This window comes from Lepisosteus platostomus, chromosome 16 (genome assembly GCF_059453375.1).
Source record: "Lepisosteus platostomus isolate fLepPlt1 chromosome 16, fLepPlt1.hap1, whole genome shotgun sequence".
Lineage (NCBI taxonomy): Eukaryota > Metazoa > Chordata > Actinopteri > Semionotiformes > Lepisosteidae > Lepisosteus > Lepisosteus platostomus.
In genome coordinates, this window is record NC_142626.1 from 14,910,700 (window position 1) to 14,937,795 (window position 27,096).

At 40.7% G+C, this 27,096-nt stretch overlaps 1 protein-coding gene and 1 gene segment (V, D, J or C); one reads left to right on the plus strand and one right to left on the minus strand.

Moving 5' to 3' along the window:
- Positions 1-27,096, minus strand: part of LOC148646937 (Ig kappa chain V region K29-213-like) — a 619,354-nt gene that overhangs the window by 317,351 nt on the left and 274,907 nt on the right.
- Positions 700-25,598, plus strand: LOC148646943 (interferon-induced protein 44-like). Its single transcript, XM_088609002.1, is given in 8 exon segments — positions 700-767; positions 1,281-1,309; positions 3,193-3,232; positions 4,543-4,738; positions 6,379-6,531; positions 19,395-19,566; positions 23,475-23,575; positions 25,230-25,598. Coding segments are annotated over 7 exon segments (864 nt in total). The 5' UTR covers positions 700-767; positions 1,281-1,287; the 3' UTR covers positions 25,410-25,598.

Below are 27,096 nucleotides of genomic sequence, written 5' to 3' on the forward strand. Positions count from 1 at the left end.
CAATGAGACACATAGGACAGTTCCCCTAAAGGTTAAACATCTTGTACGCAAATATGACATTCAATACTGAAAGTGAAAAATAAACAAAGTTTCGTTATTAGCAATCATTTCCTGATTGGTGCTGTTTCCTATAAATATATTGTAATGTGGGCAATAGTCACATCATCGATAAATGAGTAGTAATGGAAGTGCTCTTTTATTGATCAGAAAGACATATTTTTTTCTTTATTTCTTTATTTCTCAGAACAGATTTCACAGTTAGATACAAATTCTAACAAATGATTGAACTAACATCATTTAGTGTAGAACACTGGTCATCTTTCTGCTTCAGGCCCAGTGTTGGGCCCAGAATTGTTACTGTGTACACTTATCAGGAATCCTTGATGTGATCTGTGCACTCATTGTTCACAACTTAGTATCAGCTAAATGGTACAGAATGTTAGTTATGTAAAAATCCACATTGGTATAATTGACATATCCCCCAACATACAGTTCACCAATAAGTGCATAAAACGTTTTGTGGGTGGGCATAAATTGTAAAAGATACGGTATAAAACCAAATGTTCAGTACTGGAATTGGAAAAAAATAAAGCTTCTCCAACATGAAAAACAATACTGAAAGTTAAAAACTAAGTTTCATTTTTAGTAGTCATCTGCTGATTGGTCTTCTGTGTTTCCTGTACATACAGTATATGTTCACTGAAACCTTTCGATTTGATATTTCTGGCAGAGCAGAAAAAGGCCTTTTCTCCTTTGTTTTGAAACTGGTAAGAAAAAGTATAATTTTTATACTTCCAACTAATATTTAACTTTTTGGCATTAATGCTGTACTTGCACTATTGTATTGAATTGCAACACCAGAATAACAGAGATGTCAACAACATCAACAATAATGATAATAATATAATAATAATATGCTTTATTTAATTTTATACAAAGGATTTGGAATAAACTATGGGTAGACAGCCAATTTACCTTCTAAAGAAGAAGGCTTTGAGCCTGAAACTATATGCTACAGTATGTAGAAGAGCTTGGGGGAGAGGAGACCTGAATTGGTAGAAGAGTAGTAAATCAGGTACTGATGTACCAAGCCATACAGAGCCTTATAGGTGAGCATGAGGATTTTACAGTTGACATGAAACCTGATAGGAAGCCAGTGCAAGGACTCCAGGAAAGAATGACATTGTTCCCATATGTTTGCAGGATGATAGACTTTTAAAATTAATATTGTTTCACAAAATTGATGCTGATTGAATGTAACACAAATGATGTTTTTTCAGTACAAAAATGGGTGGTTCCAAATCAAAAGGTAAGATTCTTCTTTCATACGTAATGTACAAAAAATTAGAACAAGAAGTTGACTGGACGGCCAAAATATTGTTTTTCTTTTGCTATTCAACGTTGAGTTAACTATTACTTGTTCCTTTAATAAGCAATTTCCCTTGGGGAAAGCGTTCCAGGATAAACATACAGGGATACTTCTGAGACACAAAGAATATTTTTATACTCTTTGTCCTGCAATTGGCAATGGTGCTTGTCTCAAGTTTCCAGGACCTAAGGAAGCCAGCAAGTTATTTTCTTCCTCCCTGAAATTCAAGCTGACATTGTGTACATTAGCTGAGTTTGATCTCGATTTCCAGACTGTGAATTTAATGGAAGATATCTTACTTGAAAATACCTACAGCTGCACAAAAAGATCAGACTTAATAACTTCAGAGTTGAATGATTATAATGTGCCCCTTTTGGGGTGGTAGGTGGCTCTGTGGCTAAAGATCTGCGCCTGTGGCTGGAAGGTTGCTGGTTTGAATCCCGCAGCTGGCAGAGGAATCCTACTCCAGTGGGCCCTTGAGCAAGGCCCTTCACCCCAGCTGCTCCAGCGGCGCCATATAAATGGCTTACCTTGCGCTCTGACCCCAAGCTTCTCTCTCCCTGTCTGTGTGTCTCATGGAGAGCAAGCTGGGGTATGCAAAGATACAAATTCCTAATGCAAGAAATTGTATATGGCTAATAAAGCGATCTTATGTTAATCAATAGGTGTTCTTACTGGTATCTGGGCGATGTAATGTTGGACGATCTTCCTAATACTATGGGATATGGAAGTAGTTTGGTCACATCCACGGTAGCACAATATTTACCTTGAGAGGTATAGAAGTTAATATCAGTGGTGGGATATATTTTGGTATATGGATATTTGGATATAGATGAATTCCAATTCCATTTTTAAGAACTGTCCCTCCAGGTAAAACAGTAGCAGTTAGCCAAGTTACCGGAGTCCAGTAGGGCATCAATGGTTTTCCCTTCTACTTTTATGAGTCAAGGCTACAGGGCAGTTGGATCTTCTGAATCTACCTGCCTGGGTTCTGGCTGATTCGGACAGTCAGAGGCCAGATGTCCTTAATCATGACAAATGAAGCATCTGAGAGTCTTCTGTCATGGTGTAACCCATCAAATAAGTCTTCTTTGTGGGGATATTCAAAGAGGGCTAAAGCTTTGTACTGGTCCGTGTTAAGCCTTGAGGAAAAAAAATAGAATCATTCTCTGAGGTTTTTAGAGAAGAAAAAAAGTCACCTCAGCTGTGTAACCGATAGCATGGTTGTGGGATGAATGAAGGTGACAGGTGACAATCTTGGAGGAAGAAACAATTTAGTGGGCTGCTTTGGTGGTGTTAGGGGCCCTCTAGTGGTGAACAGGAGAAGATTCCTTCTGTGACGTACTCCATATAAAAAAGTAGAGGAAGAATTATAAATCTGAATGTGTTCATTAATATTAATATCATATGTAGCTAAATAATTGTTAAATATTTCTGAGATTGTATATGGTGTTGTCAAGGGCTACAAGATAAACCTTGTGACCCAATCTCACTTTCAATAATCTGGACTACTAAAATACATGGGGAGCAAAGTGGGGAGAGGAACTGCAGTGGGACCAGTGCCTAAGGGGTTCATGTTCATCTGCATTTATATAGCGCATAAATACAGACTGAGCATTTACAAACCCTTTTATATCACTCTAGTACGGTGTTAAAATATAAAGTGCAAACTCTAAATTCATGTTATTGCAACAGTCTCAGACAATCTGATACTTTACCATCAATTTGTAGTTCACCAGACCCAGGTAAGGAAAAAGGATTGAAGAAACTGTGATGATTTCAAGTTACATGAAGGTTGTCATGATGTCATTTCTGTTTTTTAGAACTTGATGAATCATGGAGGGAAATACAATGGGGCAATCAGTAAGTATTTAAAAATACAGCATGAAACCTACATCACACTGTACCTCCCAATGTGGAGCTGTAAGAATGAGATGAGGGCTGTTCAATACAGTCCTGGAGAGCTGCTGTGTTTGTATGTCCCTGAAGAACTGACTGAAGGTGTTCAGTTAAGAACAATGAGTATAAAATTGTTAATAGTCGAGCTGGAAAGAAAAACTACATTATTCCCTTACCTGTCTCATACCTCCTGACACCCATAGTGTAAAACACAGGTTCCATAATGCCTGGTAAGAAGTCATGGTTGTCAGTAATTGGAGTAAGAAGCCATGTATATAAATATATTTTTCATAATAAAAATCTCAAATAAAATTGCTTTCTAATTGTTTGTTCCTGAATTAAGCATTATAAAGAAATATACATAATTTCAATGTGGATTAAAAAAAGGTTCAATGTGTTTACAATATGCTAAAATTATAAAAAATTGTTCCTTATATACAGTATATCTGGCAGAGTAATGTAGCTCCTAAAACTATGTGGATGTAAAACAGAATAAAAATATAAAAGTAATGTAAAACATTTGGATCTAAACATGAAAGAAGCATGTTGCACTCAAAAGATATAATAATAAACTATTTATTTACTGTACCCAACATGGTCATTTTGGTTTGTAAAATAGACCTTCTTTCTTTTTTTATTAATTTAATGTTTAACATTCTGTAACATACAGTAGAAAATTAATAAAAGTCTAAACTCTATACAACTTAAATTCTATCATTGGAAAATGTTTGTCTCAAGGGGCTCAGTACTGAGTGGAATTCAAAACCAGGCATTTTCTGGCAACAGTCCAAATGCTTCCACACACCATGTTAAGCTTTCAGTGCTCCACCTGGGGGTTTTACAAAACAGTGCTATCTTACAACACAATATAAAAAAGTCTGGTGTGCTATGTTGCACTGAGGTGTGTTCACTGCAAATTGCTGCATTATCCTGTGTGCATTCTGAATGGCTGGATCTGTATATATTAACAGAGATGTTCTTAGTTATGTACCAAAAGCAAAAAAAAGTGTGAACAGGAAGGTTTTATAAAGCATAATCCTTGGTCTGAAAATGATTAAGTAGAGTTAAGTAGTGACCTCTACTTACAATAGTAATATCACAGGAAATTGTAAATACAAAATTTAGATATTTACTATTATTTTATGTAAGCCACTCCGTCAAGCTGTTTTTGACAATAAGTATCTGCCCGCAGAACAGTGTAGAGAACCAGTTATACACCCTTCTAGGATGAATTATTTTTCTTTATTGTGTGATGTGTTCTTTCTTATTTACAGGGAGAAAGAAAAACTTATGAAAGAAATAAGGACCTTAACACCAAGATACACAGAAGCAAAAGAATTAAGAATCATGATGGCTGGACAGATCTTTGCTGGAACGTCCAGTTACATCAATACAATTGATTCTGCGTTACAAGGTCATTTGTCAAGCCGGGCTTTGGCTGGTGTAGATGAACACCGTGTTACCAAGAAGGTTAGTAGCCATCTAGAGGGTGTGTTGAATGGAATAACATATTCAAATTCTTTAGAAATTATTTGCAATGCTGATAAACATACAGGGTAATTTTCTTATGATAGTATATAGCAAACTCTACAGTGACTTGGCACTATTGATGTCTGGATTATTCCTGACTGTTAATGTCATGGATTGTGACCCCTAAATGCAGGAACTGCTTTTTTTGTGTCGATGTAGCAGTTATGAGGATGCAACAGGATCTTTTTTCTCTTTTTTTCAGTGCACTCATGGACAGTTATCCTTATGTGCATAATATCCCAGTTATTTAAAGTATTTCAGTCTTCCCTCCACATAAAAAGTATTCCTAAAGCTAAAACAATTTCTATGATTGCCTACTCAACATACAGAACAGATGATACAACTAGTATCAAGTACAAGAACCCCATTGACCCCAGTTACTAGAACCAAATGTCCCAAAAGAACAGTCCAGTATTTTTATTCTCCATAACCAGCTCTGGTTGGTGGCCTGGTGTGCCTCCTTACACCGCAACAAAGAAAAGGTGTAGTTTCAGGCACCCTCCTCTGTCCCAGGCATCCTAAACAACGTGTCTCTATGTTCCTTTCTCTTCCCTGTTTGTCTCCAACTTGTCTGTCTGCCTTTTCAAAATTGAACTCGTTCTCTTGACTTTAGGTTTTTAATGCCCCCATAACAAGGGCTCAAGATTTGTTCTCAGGGGATGTGGAATTCTTCTTGATGTTCTGGGTGTGGGCAGAGCTCACTACTCACTACTCACTGCTCAGGTCTCATTGAGGAACCAGCTGTATACAGATGCACTGTGTATTCACACCCTGTTCTTGAGCCCCCCTCCCATACACAGGCACAGTCAAACCTGTCTTGCAGCCACACCATTAATCTATGGGAGGAAGCTCAGAGAACAAGGAAATAAATGCATCAATATTTAGGCTGACAGTGTCCATTCAACGCAACTTAAAGTCAATACAGTCCCAGACATCTGGTCCATACATCTCCCAATTTGTGATAAGCAGAAATTGTACCACCTTTTAGCCTCATCATCAGATTTCCAAAGTGATACAGGTTGGACTTGGTCAATAGTAGGATGCAAACCTCTTTGAAGTACTATGTATTTTGACAAGACTACAACTAAATAGTATTGTGATGCTTACTCATTCAGCTGTACCTAGTAACAGTGAAAGAAAAAATGTAAAAATAGATACAAATGACAAACAGACAATGGACATTACAATACATTTAGACATTAGATGTTATAATACAGCCAAGACAGGACATAGTGCAGACAGTCCAGTACCTTGAAGTGCAAGTGCTAATTTGTGCAGTAGTCTAAGCTTAGCAGTTTATGATATGTTATTTTTTAAATCAGTTCCTGAAGAGAGAATATGAAAAGAGCAAATGTAGAAATCTGTTTAAGGTTTCCAATAAGTCTCCATAATGGCTAAATTGAAGCCAAAACAAAGGCATCTGTCCATGAAGACCTGAAGTGAGATGATCTAGTCTTTTAGTACAATGGTATTAACTATACGGACCTTTAAAAGTGCAACACACTGATGCCCATTTATCTGTGTAGGGGGGATAATTCTCTCAGAATTCATAATTTAGCTTTTCTGACTTTTCTGTTTAGTTTAATCCATACAAAGTAGAGGATCGTGCAAATGGAGAAGGAGATGGATTTCTCCCTTTTGTTATCTATGACAACATGGGAATAGATAGAGATGTGGATCATCCTGATGACTACATCAGTGCAGTGAAAGGCCATATAAAAGATGGATACAAGGTAAGTTGTACTGACAATGCATCACCATTCCACCCCATAACTGCTTTCGGATAATCTTCAGTTTAAACACTAGCCTCTTTAGACAGACAGCTTGGAGAGGAATCAGAAGTGAGGCACATTAGCAAGTATCAAGTCTAGAATGGTAAAAAGCAGGTAATTCAAGTGGAGCTCTGGATGATCACTGGCACAAAACTCTGTCTCTGTAATATTGACAAACAGTCCGATTCTACTGTATGTTTGTACAACTGTTGTAAGCATAACTTGCAGTGCTTTTGGGGTGTGTGCTACAACAGCACAATCATTAACATACTGGAGCTCAAGTACATATTCTGATTTTAGCTTATTGGAAGTTTGGAATCTCCTGATATTAAAGATGTTCTCGTCCAACCAAAAGTTAAAAAATACCCCACTCTCTACAACCATACCTGCCGGAGTTGTGCAACTCACAGGCAGAAGATGTTAAATAGGACTGGTGAAAGCACACCATCTCAGGAAGCTCTTCAGTGATGGTGGCAATAAGTCAGTGAAGCATGACCATTGCTAGACCTTTGCCAGCAGCTGAAAGCAGAGATATTCTCCTGCTGTTGCTCCAAATTGATCTGTCACCCTTGTTCTGATAAAAGCTGATGTTTTCATCCCTCCATTGATGTGGAATGCATCCTTGTCTCCACAATGAAGTGATGAAGGGTTCTGATGGAAGCATAACCTCCAATTTTCAAAATTAAAATGGGATGAAGTCAGATCCAGGAGTTTTTTTAATTTTTGTAAGACTTGATGGCAAAGTAGACCTCAGAGAAGGTGGGTGGGAGATCAAGACCCTGGATGGTGGGCAGGACTTGAAGATCTTCTAAAATTGAGACGTTGACTAAGTTTTGATTGTTTAAGACTGCTTGGAAATGTTTGCTCTACTGCTGTACTATTTTTCTTTCAACCATTATTAAAATAGATCAATCTGCGCTCCTAATAGGAGAGATGGCCATGGATGGTCTCGAATGTGTTATAGAAGTCAGCATGTCATATTTGTCCACGTGCTTCTGTATTTCATGTGCCTTGGATATCCAATACTCATTTTGAAATTGTTGCAGGAAGTTCTGTACATTTCTCCTCCATTCTTCTTACTGTTTTCTGAGAACCTCAGAAGTGGGTTGTAATCCTTGTGCATGGCACCTAGTAGGTTGAAGATGTTCTTTGACTTATCATCAAATCAGTCTTGATGTTTCTTTCTACTATAGAGCCCTCTTCAGTTGAGGTTTTCAAAAATGCTGCATGTTGGTTCGTACCTCCACTTCTCGTATGCCACAAAAACACAATCACTGCAAAATGTGGTTGTTGTTTTTTTCTTGGAAGAGCTCTTCCTAGGCGATCAGATGTCCCAACCTTCATTCTGAGCTTAGCTATGATCATCCTATTATCTATCTAGCACTCTGCCCCTCTCATGGCTTGTGTGAAAAGAACATGTTTCATATCAGGGAGCCTAACAATGATGTAATCTATAAAATAGCATGGGTGCATCCATTTGTATTTATTTTTCATTTGAAAGTCAATAACAATTGATATGGTCCCTCACCAGCAGGGATGCAATGTCTGGCAGGTTATCTCTTCTTCACCCACACCCACTCACCAGGTATCTGGTCATGTCTTCCCTCTACTGGAGGTCCCCAAACGTCCAGCACCTGTTCACAAGCCCTGTGCACTGTTTCAGTTAACAACCTATAATACTGTAACAGCGAATTAGCAAACTCAGCAATCCATTACACCAAATTTGGCCTTCCAGAGAGTTTCTTTGGTTGTCCATGATGATCTCAAATGGGCTCAGTCTCACAGTTCCATTTGATCCAACCCATAGACTGCAAAGGGCCGTAGATAGAGCATCTACCCACAGTGTTCCTTCAGTTGATATTTCATCAGTCGGTCTTTCAGAGATCCATTCGTTCCACCATGCCTGAAGACTGCGGGTGACGGGTATAATGTAACTTCCACCTCACACCCAGTGAGGCAATTACAGCCTTACACACCTTCCCAGTGTAGTATGCCCCTAGATCAGTATTCAAGTGACAGTGCAGAATGCACCACGGAATTATCTTCGTCATCAAATGTTTGAGAGTTACAGAGGTAGTGGCCTCAGCCCACCAGCAGAAGAGATTCACCATCATTAAGAGTCCAGTGTTCTCTTTACATATTGGCAAGCTATAATAGTCAATTTTCCAGTACATGACAGGTCCCTCAGGGGCTGGCTTTCTGAGCCATCACACCTGCACCTGAGCTGTAGTTGAGTTCCTTTGCCAAGCATCACATCGAAATACAACATCAGTGTCTGCTGCTTTAAACCCAGTCCCTACCCAGTTTCGGGACAACTGGGGCACCATTTGACTCACACCCGGGTATCTGACAGCATGAATTTGTCGGGCTACAAAGGGCATTAGGCTGTGAGGGCATGCAGGGTGTCCGGTGTGCTTGCGACCCCCCCATACTCCATGATCATGCAGCCCCACATTCTTTTCTAACTATGTCTATTTCTCTGCTTTAGAGGCTTCAGCCTGAATGTCCTGTAGCTGACCCTTTTCACCAACAGAGGTTTCACAGGGGTCTCAGACTCATTGTCTCCCAGGGCTGTTCGCCTGGCATCTGCATCTGATTAAGTTATTCCCTCAAGTTACTGGAATTATTTCTTTGTGTTATTTACACTTTACCACAGCTACTTCAGTCAGCAGCTGCAAAAGCTTCTAACTGTTCAGAGACGAACCCAGCATTCTTAACTGGAGTCCCTGCCGTAGTGAGAGAATCCTATTTCTCCACAGCCCTCCAGAATTGTGGCATACATACACCAAATACATACAGTATATAGATATAAATTGTTCACGTTTTACTTTAGCAATCTTCAATCAGTGCTCTAAATTGGTTTGCTGCGCTGAGGCAGTGAAGGGACATTTTTCTGGTCTTTAGCATGTCACATTCTGTCGTAACAGCTCAGCCTGTTCTTTGTTCTCCCTCCCAGTCACTTACTCCTGACACTTAGGAATGCAGTCCAGATGTCCATCTGGCACTCCCTAGACAGATAGGAGCCAATGGATGACCATTAATCATGATAGCCAGGCTTAGCTAAGTGCATCCCCCTTTGGGAGCTGTCCTAGGAAACCTTATCAAAGGAACCTTAAATCAGCCTGCATGAATAGTTTCACTGTGGCTGCACCACAGAGATTAACAGAGAAATGGGGCCTCATTTGGGAAAGCTCAGAACACTTAATTCTTTCTTATTAATAAGCCTCGCCGCTACATATCCCCCCTTTTTGAAGGTCACGAGGTCCTGAGGCGTTGTTGCCTTCAAAACAAAACAGAGTTAAGTGATGTCCCTTGTCATTAGAACATTAATCTTAAATGTCCACATTACTCCTCGAGAATTCATACCGGAACCAGCATTGGATACAAACAGGATGAATAACATCTGGAGTATGTATAAACACGGTAGGAGACATTATCTAAGTCTAGGAATTACACATCAGGAAGTTCACTGTCAATATCTGATACCTCTGTAGTAGATATTTGGGGAGAAATCACTTCCTTTCTTTTGACATGCTACCTTTGACTCATTCATGCTACCCGGAGTACATCTTGATGTAAGACTACAGCATTCAGAGTACAGTGTCAGTCATGATCCAGGTTCCCAGCAGCAGTGTTACAATAACAACAGTTCCTCTTCCCAGCCCCCCAATAAACCACAACACCTGTGTTGGGCATCTGCTAGGGTGATTTGGAGGTTTGTTCCATTAAAGCAAATTAACTACCTGTACCTCTTCAGGGCTTACTGTTTCTTGGATTTCTATCCAATTCAATAGTGTGGCACCTGAAGGCATCCATGACCTCAAGTTTGGTCTTATGTTGTCTGGTTCTAGACAGTACAGTGTTCAGTTCAAGAGCACTGTGGCCTCCTCGGGAACTTGCAGGAAAACTGTTTGATTAGGTAGCTGCATTGCGGTAGCTGTATCATGCCTGTCACAAGTCATAGTGACAGTTAAATGTGGTGTGCTGACCAGCCATTTACGTCCCACCTGCTCTTCATGGGGTTCATTAACCTCCCTCTGCTCGTTAGTAGCTTTACACCCTTCATTGGTGAATCGTTTAGACACACCCAATAGATAGCTTTGGTAGCCATACCCATCTCAAAATTTGGAACCAAATTCAATCTTGGATTGCCTTCTGGGTGAGCTATGAGCGATGGGGTTAATGTCACATACTCCTCTACTGAGAAGAGTGGAATCAAGTGGGTTGGGAATTGTGCCATGGCTAGACTGGCTACAGTGGCACTAAACTCCCTTAACAGGTCTTGTGTCAACATTCTGGCCTGTTGCACACAAGCATAAACCCACTGTATAACACCAACAATCATGTACACTGGTTGGGGAATAAGGTTTAACCCTGTTGCATAGGAAGTTGCCTGTAGGGTTTTCCCTAAGCTTTCCAACTTTTGCTGCTGTCGATACAGTCTGTCACTACCCTCTGGCATCTCTGACACCTGCCTTCTTGGGGCAGTCAGGGTGAGAGTGCCAGTAGCACACAAACCTATCAGAAATAGCAAACGCACAACAGTGGCGGCAGCAATCAGTCCTCCCAAAAGTCTTTTCAGGTGGCTGATCCCAGTCATCTCCTTCTGAGTGACTGTTGCCTTTCTAAGCTGGTGCAGCGTGTACATGGTGTCTTTCTCAGTATGCCATGTGGCATCTTGGGCACCAACATCCTGGAAATCTGGGGAGATTCTGACAAAGCTGCTGATGCTGCTCCTCCTTTTCCAGGGCATCTGCTTTTTCGATTTGTTCATGCCTGTGCTCTAAGAACCCTGCAGGGGGCGGTGCAGCGGTGGAGCATGACTGACCCTCGGCTGAGTGGTCATCTGGAGCACCTGAGTGATCTGGGATTGTTATCCCATTCTCACTGTTCATGTCCACCCTGCACACTTCCTGATTGAGGAATCCCTCTATCGGCATGTTTACAATCGTTCGCTGGGCGTGGGTGTAGGACACCTGCTCACTCCCCCCTTCCCTCGCTAGGGGTTCAGGGAGCTGCCCCAGCAGTGGGATAGCTAGTTCACTGTCTTCGAACTCGCTATCACCCACCAGGCCCATGTCAGTGCGAGCGGGGATTCTGACACCCCTCTTTGCGATGTCCTGCACTGGCAGGCGGGTGGCTTGACCATCCAGCTCCAGTCTGGCTGAACCACTGTTGGTCAGACTCAGACTGACAGACTGAGCTGGTGGCTGTGAGAAAACCGGCTCGGCTTTCATTCCCTGTCTCTTCCTGGGGACTGGGTGTGTTGGCAACCCTGCCGTTGAGGTAGGAGCAATCAGGTCAGTCTCACTCACTACCTGGTAGTTGTGAGAAATAATGTTACCTCACTGCAGGTTCCCTGGGTCACAGCAGAGGGAATCGGCATCTGGGATCAGGTGTGTCCACAGCGCAGTAGTCTCAGCGTCCAGCTGGACTACCTGTCTAACCTGTTAATGTTGCACCAGGGGCACCTGGCGGTGGCCCTGTGACAGCTGCTCAAGCTGATCCTCACTAATAGAGGACCTCTCAGGTCTAAGGGTGAGGGCTACATCACCAACCTGCTCTCCTGCCATCTGGATCCCTTCCACCACTGCGGGGTGGTGTTCCTGACCACTCTTGGGTGCCAGGGTGCACAGGGAAAGCTCCTTTTCATCACCAGGTGGGGAGATCTGCTCCTCTTTAGGGATGTAAAAGGGGTGTGCTTTACCTGGTGGATCAGGCGGCTGCTTGGAGCACCGCTCCTGTGGCATGGAGGCTGTTGGGACCTTGGCCGGGACACGACTTCCCTGTATATCCGGGGAACAAGGAAATATTTTTATTTCTTGTCCAGAGGGAACAGAAGGAATCTCCACATAGGCTTCTGTGTTCGATGGGCACTGTGTGAGCACAGTCTGCCTCTTGGCCCCCCTTTCCTTCTGTACAGAAGGCTTAGGAGCCTTGACCTGTTTCCACACTTTGCCTTTCTGGTGATCCATCAAAGGTTCCTCTCTGAGTCGCATGCCCTTTTCTTTTTCTACCCGTTTGAGCTTGCCGTGTGAGATCAAACACCTCTCAACCTCAGTGTCAATCAGTGGCTCACTCGGTAAGACATCTCCCATGGCAGCCTTGAGGTAAAAGCTTCTTGCTTTTCCTCTGTGTTTTACTGCCTGCTCTGTGACTTCAGGGGTGGAGTCAGCACTCGCTTGGGAGTGGCTGAATTCATCCAGGCAGGAACCCTTCCGCTCAATCAGATAGACTGAGGGAGGGAGAGGGGGCGGGTCTCCGCCTCCTCCAGTGGAGAGTATCAGCTCATTCACGCTTCCGGCAGCCTTGGGGAGCGGTTGTCCCTGTCCTAATAAAGCTTGTTCAAGCCTGGCCAGGCGGGCGGCTACTGAATCCTTTTGTTCAGCTTTATCTAGCCCTTTCCCTCCCCCAGTGTTCTCATGGCACTTAGGACGCTGGGTGCGGTCCTGTGTGTCTGCTTTGGAACAGGGCTTAGCCAGCTCAGGAGCCCGTGCTCCTTCGAGCAGGGGGGAATTAACCCTGCTGGCTCTGACGGCGAACACAGTCGCTTTAACAGCTTTTTGCTCAGAGTGACTTTGGACATCATACTCCCAGGCTTTCTGCACGAATCTCTTAATATCAGTCATTTTCATGGTATGTGCATCTGTATGCATTAAGATCATCTTTCTGACTGACGGGTGGAGATTCACAATGAATAAACCCTTGAAATGTGTGTTCTCTTCGCAACCCTCATCATTTCGCCCTGCAAAATAAGTTCGTCTAAGTCTCTCGTAATATTCGCGAGGGGACTCTGCTCTCTCGTGCTTAACGTTAAGGGCGGCGGCTATCGCGGCAGTCGGGTCAATAAACGCACTGTATTCTTCGATAAGTGCTTGACACAGCTCCTCAAAATCATTACAGACTTTTTTCATCTGCCTAGCCATCCACTCATGTACAGCTCTGCTGGTAGTTTTCCTGACCAGAAACACTTTCTCCTGTTCTGTGGCGTTTTCAGGTACTGCAGGTTATACCTGAGGTCCTGAATATAACTCTCGATATTATTCTCTGACACTGTGGGGTCAAATCTCTCTATGTCCTTCGCTAGCTCTCTCAGAGAATGGAGATTTATTCTTCTAGCTTTTCCGCTAACGGAGATATGGAAGAGATCGTGGTCAGACTTGTCGCTGCTAGAGAGAGTGCTTAATAGCGACTCGAATTCAGACCTTTTAGCAACCATCGTTAAACTTAAAGAGTATTACTTTTAAGTACGAAATCACAGTTTTACCACAGAAAACCACAAGATCAAGTATGCAATCAACCCAGTAGATCGCAAAAGATCACAAAACAATCAAGCACTGCTTAAAGAGCAAGGGGAACTTTTTTTCCTTTCTGCTTTCAGCACACTGTATTGTCGTGTATGAAACCCGCGGCGTTTTATATTGAATTATTCCGCTTGGTTGACTCATTTCAGTCTTGTCACGCCCGTCCAGGGGCGCCAAATATGTAATGTTGCCATAGCAAAATTAAATGTAGTGCACTCTCTGAAGACACCAGTTCTGTAGGGTTTGGGCATTTACTGGGACAATTATTAATTGTAGCAGTAAATCACAAAATTGATTCTTTTGATGGCTTTAGAATCCAACCATGCGACATAACTCAAACAACGCACACACACAGGTACTTATACACGAGGATACATTTATTAATACATAAAATATGCATATAAACCTAACAGATCTTATCAAGAGGGTTATCAGAATACAAAAGATATATATTCAGTCAGTAACAAAGTGTTACACATATCAAGAGGACATACGTTCAGTATATCATTCATTAAGACTGTTTCATAAATGAACTTGGTTAACTTCTACATTAGATACTCAAAACAAGTACATAACTCTTAGGAATTAAATTGATATCAACTGGTTGGGATAACAATTGAATTCTCGAGCAGTAATGCATTGAAGTTGAATACTCATCCAATCTCTGGGGATTCAGATCTCCTGCGGGCACAAAGAAACAGTTGCAGGCTGTTGCTGTCCAATCCGCGCTCTCTGGCTCGGTGCCAGGCTGTGCTGTGCGGCTTGCGACGGTGCGCTGCAGATGCTCACTGGCCGGCTAGTTAGTGTTGGCTTTAACTAGCAAAGTTTGTGCACAGGAGAAAAGATGACTGTGGATCCCAGCAAGTCGGGAAGAGGACCGGTTCCTTCCTGATGAAGAGCTAGTTCTGAATAGTGATTCAGCTGTCCACAGTTCCGACCTGTTCATGAGGCCTGCTACTGGTGCTAACCTCGGGTGGATCCTCTGGTTACTCTGGCAACCTCCGCTCTAGACTCTTAGAACAAAGGAAAGTTCTGGCACTCGGACACACTGGCCATTCCGTGGTTGTCCGGGCTGAGTCTCAGGATGGTCAGGAGGCGCGCTGCGAGAATGTCCTGCCCTTGGGAACCTTCTGCTCCTGGGCCGTCCTGCCCTGGAATTCTCCTTTGAATTCCCTTTAGAAAAGTCCACAGAATTCCCTCTGAATCTTACTGAATCTCTTCTGAATCTCTCAGGCTCTCCGTGTTGCCTGTTTTTACCTGGAGGAACTTCAGCTCGTTGCTTGGCTGAAAGTTCCATGGGCAACAGAGTCCCACGTGGGTTACTCGGCCCTACCAGTCCCTGATTGGTTGATCAAGGTGAGATATGAGTCACTTACTCCTGACACTTAGGAATGCAGTCCAGATGTCCATCTGGCACTCCCTAGAGAGATAGGCGCCAATGGATGACCATTAATCATGATAGCCAGGCTTAGCTAAGTGCATCCCCCTTTGGGAGCTGTCCTAGGAAACCTTATCAAAGGAACCTTAAATCAGCCTGCATGAATAGTTTCTCTGTGGCTGCACCACAGAGAAATGGGGCCTCATTTGGGAAAGCTCAGAACACTTAATTCTTTCTTATTAATAAGCCTCGCCGCTACACTAGTAACCACAACAAAATGTTTGTGCTTTCATTACCCTTAACAGATCGCCATCCCCATAAAACCATGTGCTCAGTCAGTGTAAAATTTGACCGACCTGCTCACTATTTTTTTTTATTAAAGTACAAAAACAAATATCACAAATCAAAGGAAACAGCACAAAACAACACACAACCAAGACGTTGAAACACAACCCTTCCTTTTGTTTTTTTTCCTTCTGTAAACACACTTTCTTTTTCATCACATCCCTATTTCTCTTTCACGTTTATCTCTCATTTATCTGCCACCACTGGTGTCGGCCGCACACCAGGGCTTCAGCTACATCCTTGTGCTTATACCAATACTCATACGTTTTATTACAGGCATCTTCGCCCAAAACTCCCTCTGACAAACTCAGCTTCTTCCTGTATTTTCCTCCTTTTCCGTCAACATACACTTGTCCGATACATAATCAGACAGTTCCGCTACTTTCTCAAACACTCAGTTAGCACACATCTTCGTTTTCTAAAGATTGACTTTGTTGTGTGTGAGGTAACAGCTCATAGGCGGATGCTTTTATTTGGAAATCCTGTGCATTTCTGCACGTATTCAGCTAAGGGAGTCTGTTACCTCCAGATCGAAATGCCTCTCAGAGTCTTTAGAGAGGACTTGCACCGCACTGTTCACAGGCAAGAAACAAGATCTCGAGGACTCCCTTCCTGTATCCGTAATTCACCATCCCCAGAACGCCAGTATTGCTGCTTTTGCCCCGGAGTGGACTTACCCACTGGGCTCCAGTCGGAGCTATTCTCGGATCTGAACATCCTTTAAATCCTGCTACCTAGTGCTTTGCTCTTTTATTATGAGGTGTGTTTGTTAGTGTTGTGCATATGTGTATGTTCTGTCATGGAAATATAACTATCAAGGAAGCCACAAGAGAGTTCCTACCTGAGTACAGGGTTTTTATAAGATGTTGCGCTGTAAGAGAAAGCTCAGCACTTTGGCCCTTCTTAAACTTCCCCTTTCCCTAAGACAAAACAGGTTACATCATAAAATGAAAGAAGCACCACTAGATTTGTTATTCAAAACTTATCAGTTACTTTCGGCTAATTCTAATGACCCAGACAGCGCATATTATTTTGGTACATTGTCTTCCAAAGTAACCTAAACAGTGTACTACGTTGATGCACTATTTTCTAAAATTCTGCACGTACTGTAGCACAGCAATTACATCCTTGAAATATATTTTTTGCAGAGCTCTCTACATTTTAAAGAATCAATTTACTTTTTAGATTTCCATTTCAGTTCACAAACACGGAAAATGCATAAAAACAAATATATATCACCTATGTCTCTCCTGTTCCCTTTAAAACAAAAAACCATGCCAATCCGTGCACGATCAAGGCATAGCTAATCTCAGGACCCAGTGCGAAATTAAGGCCCAAACCAGTCCTGAATTATATGTGCAATTAAAGCACCACTCAAGCTTCAGAACTCCTGTGTGCAATTAAGGCCAAACCAGTTCTGAGCCTTGCAGTAAAGGTCCAAACCCCTTCAAAAAACTCCACGTGCAATTAAGGCATACACCAGTTTCGAACGCCTGTGCACAATACCACGGCTCGTTGCCTGCCAGACCAAATCTGGGGCTTACAGCCAGCCACCCATTACATACACCGGTGTCTTCCCCGGGCCAGAGGTATCCAGAAACTCGCATTTACTCCATCTCAGGCAATCCTCGCAGGCAGCAGAGACTTTCCAATCGGTCAGACAAGAGTCGTGACTTTTAATAAGAGGAGTCCTTACCTCTTAGAAATGTGCACTGAGCTTCTCTCCTGCCAATGGGAAGCTCTGCGTCTTCTGGAGAATCCTGGTCATGACGCCAAAAATTATTGTAACACAGATAAGTTCTGGATCCCGAGATGAAGTTAAACAGATGAGTTTTATTGCATGCAAGGAACAATTAAACCCAAGTATTGTTCAAAGTGCCAATACAAAACTTTCGGTTTATATAGCCCTTTTCTGCCGCTTCTGACATAGCTCATTACTATGGTAATGGGGGGAGGTCACGGTGTTTGGCCAGTTCACCGACTTTGGTCACTCTTAATGGTCAGTGTTAGGTTTCCTTCCCTGGGGGGTTTCCCTAGCTGGCATCTGGAATCCTTATTGGTTATCCCCCTTTCCTGCCATAACTCTAGCCTGTTACTTAGAAGTCCAGTCCTCATGCAGAAAGGACTCAGTTAACCCCTTCTTCACTTCTTGTATCTTTCTTCATTACTCTATGCTCAGCGCAGAGACTTGGCAACTTCAATCCATTTTTCATTTGCATATTCTATGCTGTGGTTTCCAAAGGAACCAATTCCATTGTTCTCTACTCTTGCAGCCAACATTCTTCATTCTTTGAGTTTGTTCATAAGCATTAGGGGGGTGGCAACCCCATTCTAACTGTCAGTATTGCTCTCTACTCTTGCTTTGAAGTAGAAGGATCTAGTTGTTTTCTAGGATTTGGAGGACAGCTTCACCCAACATTCTTCATTCTTTGATTTAAGAGTTTGTGTATAAGCACTAAGAGTGGCATGCTTCTAACAAATTACAGGGATGCAAAGTGACATACAGTCTTTGCTTATGCCAGTAGAAATCTCGTGATCATGTATATAATTATCTATGCAGAAACCACAAGATTATAACAATGTGAATCATATTTGTTTTTTTAAAAGCATTAAAGAGTGATTTAAAGATATCTGTGAGATTCAGGAGGAAGCATTTTTTTATTGCAGTCAACACCATACATAGCCTTCTCCTTTCTCCCTGATAGATCCAGCAATCTGGCTTACTTATCAGCAATATCAATATTATAATTAAAATTTGTAGCTTCGTCAGCATGCGTGGGCAGCAAAGGAATAAGGAAACATTTATTCCATGCAGAGGAGACAAGAAACGGAATGTTTCTGCTGTGGTGCCTTCTTCATCCCAGGTGCTGATGAGCAACAGCCCTGTACCACTACCATGCAGGGCCCAGGGCCCCCCATGCCAATAGACATTAGTAATGATAGGAATCCAGGTAAGAACAAAACAGCTGTACAGACACAACTACGTCAGTGTGAGGTTTAGTATGGACTTAGATTTGAGTATCATCTGAATAGAAATTCACATTCCAATCATGTGATGTTAATAAGTGACCAGTTGGGAACATTCAGAATAGTGGGGGAGCAGTACAGAGCCCTTCAGGAACAAGGATTTCCAGGGTAGTTTCTGTGCTGTTATTGTCTGAAACCAAACTGGAAGGTGATGAAGAGGTTATTTGCGATGAGATCCATAACTGAATAGTAACAGCAACACACTTTAGCCAGATAAAGAAGTTAGATATAGGGTGAAAACCAGAAAGGGGAGAACCAGCAACAACAGTCATGCAGGAAGGAGGTGTAGCAGTATAACGCTGGTCGACCCACTGTGATTCCTGATGTTCTCAATCTTGTGACTAAAAAACTGTCTAAGAAAGTGTTACAAAGTTGAGACGTAGTAGGTAGGTTTGGCTTGAACAGTCTATTGATGGTGAACAGGTATCTAGGATTGTTAAGGTTGTTCTCAATGATATAGGAGAAGTAGCTGGATCCAGAGGTTCTGGATCCAGAAGAAGCAGCAGACTCCACTACAACCTTGTGATTTAATCAGGTGCTCCTACAAGACTGAAGATGCACATTTACACCAGAAATACCTCTGTTCTAGTTTGCAGGAGACTGCCTTCATGTGTAAATGGCCAGTATACCATGTGACAGTACAGGAGATGGTTAAGGTTATAGGAGGAGCTAAGGTCTCAAGAGAATTAAAAGAAAAATAAGGTATTAAGAGTAATTAAAAGAGTGCTATTAAACACTTGTACATCGCTCATTACATTTCTCTCCACCAGTTCAATCCAAAAAAACCTCTCAGTGATGACTCTCCATATTTCAACAAGAATCCCACTGTGAATGAATAGGCCCACTGTCTTGTCTACGTTGTGGCAGCACATCGACTGAGCACTATGGATGAATATGTTCTGAAGTTTCTGAAACATATCAGATCAAATGTCTCTGACACTGGTAAGGAATTTTTCATGTAAGAGGCTATGAAATGTTTAATGTTTAAAATTAATAAAGAAAAATCAAGTTTCAAATTGATGTCACCCAATACAGTATCAATCTACCAGTAAGTCTAGAGCATTCAGGGACACCACAAAGTACTATACACTAGTTATTTTGTTTAAATGTTTCTTAAATGTGATATAGTTTTCATACTAAATGTTACTGATTAATATTTATTTGAAATCTATGCTACATTCCATTGAGGACATATCAGACCCCACACCACTGGGTGAACTAATTGGACCCATCTGTATATGATCTTTTCTCCACTTACTGCTGTTCCCTGTCTCTTTTTTTCCCCCATTCATTGACTCTGCACACTAAGAGTTCTCCAAGCCATATACTGTATGTTTATGTTCCAAAATTAATATAGTTTATGGGCTTCACACGCGTTATACTCCTATTCTTTTTATGCTCAGTTACTAAGACTTCCCTTCAGTGGTAAAATTCCATTTAATATTCAATACTTAAACAGGCACAGTAAAGACATTAAATATACAGTACAGTTTTGCATACAGTAATGTTTATGTTCCTAAATCAATCTTTTATGAGCATGTGAAAGGCATGGTGAATCGGAGATTCTCAAATTACTGTACTTTGCATGATTGGAAACAAATGCGCGATTGGATCAACGAAATGCTGTGGTGTTACTTTTACAAAGACGGTCAATGGGGGAAAAAAAGAATGTGGACCAGGGCAATACTTTGAGTTTACAGCTTGTCCAAGGTCATTCATTATAAATACTACTAGTAATTATCTTTGGTGAAGACTTTGATGGCGACAGCTCAAACATGAGAGACATGAGAAACTTGCGGAAATTCCGGATACTATTATTTTACTTGTGGTATCATGCGGTACTATCTGAGAAATTATGGTATTAATACAGTCACTTGTGGTACACTGTGTCAAACACACTGCAAAATAATGCAGTATCGCCTGCTTGTTTTGAATGGCTGCATCTGTAAGTCTCTCTAGTGAAGTCAGACAGGCCATATACTGTATAAAGGGACCACCACAGATGTAGCTCGCAAAACCCTCAATTCACAACAGCTATGTCTTCTCAGACTTGCTGACAGCCTAGAGCTCATTGTAAAAACACTCAAGGACTCAATGAACACACAGCCTTCTAAATAATTTTGAGTAGCATTCAAATTCTGAACATGTATTCTATGTATTTCTAATTGATTGGACTTAAGCAAACATGATTATATTTCTCAAATAATTAAAATTGTAAAATAAAAAGTATATTTATAAGTAATAAAATTTGTATTTGGCTACCTGTGAATAATATACTGCAAGCAATGAATTGCATTTTGTCAAATACTTATCTCTGCCATGGAATCTTACTAGAATTGCCTTGTCTTATTGCTCAACAGTAACCTCTAGATGCTCACAGCAACATTAAGGAGGGACAAACTTACCCTCAGATTGGCACCAGTTTTCTTGTAGTGCTTATTACAAGACATGATGTATAGATCTGACAGGCAGGTGCCAGATTATAGAGAGTACATGCAAACTGAGTTGAGTAACAGACAATTAAATTTAATCTGACTGGGCATAAAAGAGCAACTGGCTATTCAATTTAAATAATAAATGATCGTTCTTTAAAAGATTGATACCCAAGTACAAGTATACATTTTTAGGGTTTGAATAACAATAAATGTTGTTTAAGGCATTCATTTGTAGAAACTACAGTGTATTTAATGGAAACCTCTAGTATCACAGAAGATACAGTATTCAATTCAATTAAATGTATTTTTATATTGCACCTTTAACAACAAAGTTGCCCCAAGGCGCTTAACAAAACAAGTGTCCATACATGTTGTAAATACAAAGTGGAAAAGACCAGAAGACAACGGAGGAGAGAAACCAAAAACTCATTAGTAAGGGGAAAAAAAACCTCTAGGGTACCAAGGTCAACTGGCTGCCCAACTCCCTTGGGCATGCTAACATTATACACTTAAAAAAGGAAAAAAATAATAAAGGTATTTAGTCCATCCATCACGTCTTCTGTATGTCAGTAGTCCATGCAGATCTCTGTACACCAGTGGTTCTCAAACTTTTTGGACCAAGTACCACCCCTGATCAAACCAAAGCATCAAAGTACCACCTACAAGTCATCTTCTCGTAGGAACCACAGAAAGTCTCAATGACCAACATCAGCGCACACACATATACATATAATAAAGTTAGCACTAAGCACTTACCATTTCAGCGAGAGGGGTAAGCCTGATTCACAACTTTGACAACATAGTCTAACAGATTTTAAATCCTCAGGCATTTTCTTAATTGCCAAGGCCTCACGGTGGATGCTGCAATGTGTCCACTCCATATCTGGAGCAACCTCTCTAATTTGTGCAACTACACCTCTGTGTCTGCCTGTTATCACTCTAGCACCGTCTTTATAAACTGACACATTTTTTCCAGTCAATGCCATTCTCTTCAATGAATTCATTCAGAAGCTGAAATATATGCTCTCCTGTAGTTTTTGTTGGTAGCGGCTTATGAAACAAAGTCCTCATGGGACATGCCCTTAAACTCATATCTAATGTAACCGAGCAAATTTGCCAAATCGACGGCATCTACAGACTCATCTAATTGCAGTGAAAAGTATCAGTTCAGGGAGTGTCCCAGGAGGTGAAATCCTGGAAAAACCTATGAAAAGGGAGCAGCTATACAAGCTACTGTGACTCAATGTCCGTGCCCCAAGGACTGATTCCTTAGGGCTTAAATGGGGATTGAGGTTTCCCTAATCACATAACAAGCCCAGCCTGATCTTTATTTGCGATGGCCCTGATGAGCTCCTTCCACATGAGGAATGTGTAATAGAATTTAGTGCAGGTGCACTGGAGCTCATCAAGGCATTACAATTTGAGAGTATTTTTGAATATCATTAAATCTGACTCATATATGCAATCTGTACAAAAGAAGACTGATCTTTACCTGTTCTGTAATTATGAAAGGAATGAATAAATTTTTGGGTCAGACTGCAAAGCAATAGTTCAGAATCCACCTAGACCACCACCAGCAGCCCTCTGGGCTTACTCACTCCTGGAGGTAGGAACCTTGTTCATAGTCATCACAGCTGTTAAAGTCAAAGAGTCCTGTCTAAAAGGATAGCTTTAAAATTACTTTGCTGTGGTCATCAACCTAAACTGAATTTAAAAACCTGAAATAGTTGTAGTGATCCATGGACAGTTTTGTAGCCAAGAAAATAAATAAAGCAGTGGTGAAGACATTAGGTCTTACAATATTAAAAAATAGCATCTACCATTTACACACATGCACCAAATAATTCTATAACTGATCAATGCTGCAATAAAATGGGAACTTCCATTCAGCACTATTAAACTGCTTGGTAAAACACAGATTCACAACATCTAAAACATTTTCAAATAAAATTGTGAAAGAAACTGTTGTCAGTGCTCTTGATACCTGTAATATAAATGACGGATAACTTTCTCCATCAGTGTGAAATAATGAAAGTAAACACAACACAATACAATCTAAATGGTACTGACAAAACTTTCACTACTTCTGAAAAACAAAATAAAATTGTGTAAAAGTATCAAATGCCCCAATAAAATAAATATTCGTACCACGTATTCCAAGTATTGCATGACAAGTGTAGCCCTACCTTACACAGCCAAGTTATGATCCATTACACCTGATAGACTGATCCAGGAAATATTCTAAAATTAAATAAGTGAAGTACCAGAACACAGTGTATACAATCAAATTGCCTTGATGAAAATCAGAAATAATAATCAATAATACCTCCACTTTTGCCATTTTCCTGCCTCTGAAATCTTAACTTCTGCATAAGAAAGGTTTGTGAAAAAAGCTAATGTGTTTTTTTTATGTAGATATTCCCCGGATTGTGCTGGTAACTAAGGTGGATGCAGGCTGTCCATTGGTAGAAAAAGATCTCAAGAAGGTGTACAGGAGCAGATACATCAAACAACAGGTGAGTTTACATTTAGCTGCAGTAGGTTTTAAAATTAAATGATTAACTTCTCAAGTCACACTTGAGTCGAGAGAAGCAAAACCTGACCTAGATATTAAAAAAAAAATTAAAAAGTTATTGTAATCAGTTTAAATTACTTTGCTGATTTGCTTCATAATCAGTCTGCATCTAGTCTCCAGCTGGAAGGAGATAGTAAGAGCTCTGAAGTGAAGGCTTCTTGTTAGATTCAGACTGAGTTGACTAACGGGCCTTTGAGACTTTGATTGAGGCACAGTAGGTTTGAAGAAATTGAGTATTTTCTCACAACAGAAAGGAGATCAGAGTCTAGACAGCACAGAGTTTATAGCTAATCAAGCTCTGTGAAGTTACCCCCCCTACAAACAGCACAAACGATGAAACCCAACTCATTCCTTAGTGTTGCGTTTTTGTTTGTGCCATTGAAAGTAGCGTTTGTGCTGCTTTCATTTCTGTGATATAGTGCCTTCTTGGGGGTGTGACATCACTCAGCCTCCCTACAACGTCTTAGGGGAACTGAACCAATGTCATTCATTGTGCTGCATTTATGCCGGTTTGTGCCAATGAAAGTTACTTCCCAGCTTGACAGTGTATTAAAGAACTTACATATATGTTTATTTCTGTTATATGAAAATAAAAATATTTTTCCAATATTGCCGCGGTCTGCATGTGTGAGACGGTAGACTTTCCAATGTTGCTTCTTGGATGTGTTATGAACTACCTGTGTCAACTTTATACACAGTGCTCCTTAAAAAAACATCCTGGTTCTTTTTCACGTTGCATAGTGGTCTTGTCGTTCACAAAGTTGCAAATTCAAGCCTTTTTAAATACGTGGCTCGACAGACGGGTTGAATCTTTACACGTCCCTTTGTGCGCATGTTTCATTAAGAAGGAGACGGCAAAAAACTGGTTACTTCTTCAGATTTTAAAAAGGACACCATGAAGTATTAAAATGTGCTATTTAAAGCCTCTTGATAAGAACATGCAATTGTTTGCTAATGTTCATTTTTTAAGGATACACCTGCAACTCCTCTGATTAGGGTATGATATTGATGACAAATTTAATTTTCCTGTTCACACAAACACATAGAAGATACTGGTATTAAATGTAAACTCCACCACCACCCCCCACCCGGGCAAACAGAGAAACAACATTGCAGAATTGTTACTCTTGCACCAGTAACAGAGTGCTGGAACTTGACAGACAGTCACTGGAGGTCAAGGTCACCGTACATAGTCACGTGATCCCCTGAAAAACATGGCGCTATGTCTTGGGAAAGAAAACAGCACAAACGCTACTTTCAATGACACAAACCGGCACAAACGCAGTACTAACGAATGAGATGGGTTTTAGCATTTGTGCTGTTTGTAGGGTGGGGCAACTTCACGGAACTTACTAATCACCCTGCATATCAAGAAATCTGAATATCTGTCATTCACTTAGACAGGAAATAGATAAAAAAGGAAATATAGATATTTGTTATTTCTTTCACATTTTCATGATTTTAATGTGAGTGGTTTTATTCACATTATCATTAGACAGGCCATTAGTCTTGACAATGTTTAAAATAAAGTGAAATTCCTTTGACTTGGACATTATATTTATTTTGCATTAATCTACCCTGTCTTTATATTTTAGATAGAGAGGTTCAGTCAGATATTGGGCATTCCTATAAACTGCATTCTTCCCGTGAAGAACTACAGTGAGGAAATCAGCCTGAATGATGACATTGATGTCCTGGCCCTGACAGCACTGCTGCAGATACTCAGATTTGCTAATGGCTACGTGATTCAAAAGAAAAATAAGGGAGAGTTGTAAAATACTAATAACTATGGATTACATTTTAACATTTCACTGAGACATATCTGAACAGCTTAATTAATTCAATTTTGTTTCTTGTTTTTCTGATATTCTCATATATTGATTAGAAATTTGACAATGTAAGCTAAAAATGTCTCTTTATAAAAATATGAATAAAAAATAAGAATAATGATAATTCAAATTAAATCTTTTATTAGGTTCTGCTTTATTGCAAGATATAAAGTAGCAGATACTGTATATCACTATATTAAGCAGCCCACTGAAGCTGGCCTGGCCAGTACCTGGATCTCAGAAAGCTATGGCTGCTGCTGGAAGAGGTGTTAATGGGACCAGTAGAGAGCATTGTTCCTGCAGTCTATGTGGGTCCTAATGCCCCAGTACAGTGATGTGCACAATGTTTTTTTACTACACTGTAGAAAGGCACTATCATTCAAATGAGATGTAAAACTGAGGTCCTGTCCAAATTTCCCCCTGGCCTTTACTAATTATGGCCTCCTAATAACCCCAATCTCTTAACTGGCTTTATCACTCTGCTCTCCTCCCCACTGAGAGCTGGTGTGTGGTGAGCCTACTGGCACCCCCTCACTGTATTAATTACTGCATGTAATGTAAAACCAATTATGTTATTCGCACATTGAAATGGAGGAGGTCAGAATTTGACCCCTTGGAACCATGTACCCCTTGAAAACATTAATTAGAGTCTCATGTGATTAAAAAAAAGTACCCATTTCGTCAGTGTTCAAGATCTTTTCATAACATTCCACTTATAATACTTACATCAGTGGTGCTCAGGTCTTAACAATTCCTTTATAATTCCAGTGTAACTTGTCTCCTGAGGCTACTTCAAAACATAACATATACAGATGCAGCCATTCAAAATGGGTGAGGTATTTCGCGGCATACCACGACACGCCCACCGGGGTATCACGCAGTTCACATGTTATCACGTGACTAACTATCCGGCGTCGCCTTGTAAAACCGCCAGGGGGAGCTTAACCTCTCATGTACAGCATTTGAGCCTTTAATTTTGAACTGTGTATTACAGCATGTTAATTATCAGTCATTAAAATGTTGGTATATTTTATGAAAGCAAGATTGCTCAGTTGGACAAAAGTACACAACCTACCTTTATCAGAAATATTTATGCATCAAAGCCTTTACTGAAGATATTACTAATAGTGTTAATAATGGATGACTTTGGACAAGCTGTATACTCAAAGTATAATTTCTTTAGCACATTTGTACAAGCACTTGGAATCTGTCCAAGCCATACTTTGTCAGGCATTTTGTTTTACTTCAACGGGCATAAAAACTTCCTTGCTTTTAACAGGGCGTTTCATAATTTCTAACTACGAAAATGATTTAAAATGCGACACCTATCATTCAACTAGAGCTTAAAATATCACAAGGATCCTCAAGAGCACAGCAAAGAGTGTATTAAAAGACACTTGTATTTATCAACGCTTTCTTTTCCGTATACCAGATTTTATGGAACCACTTCAGAGGGGTGTTCCAGGAATCGGCACTTTAAAGAAAAAAATACACACCAGTATTCCATTTCTCCCTAAACATTGTAAGCTTCGAAGTCTTTAACTAACGTGATACCGGAGTCAACAAGCATACTTTTAGAATTTGATTAAAAGGGAATATAATATGGAATCGCGTATCTCAAGAAATTAATAAC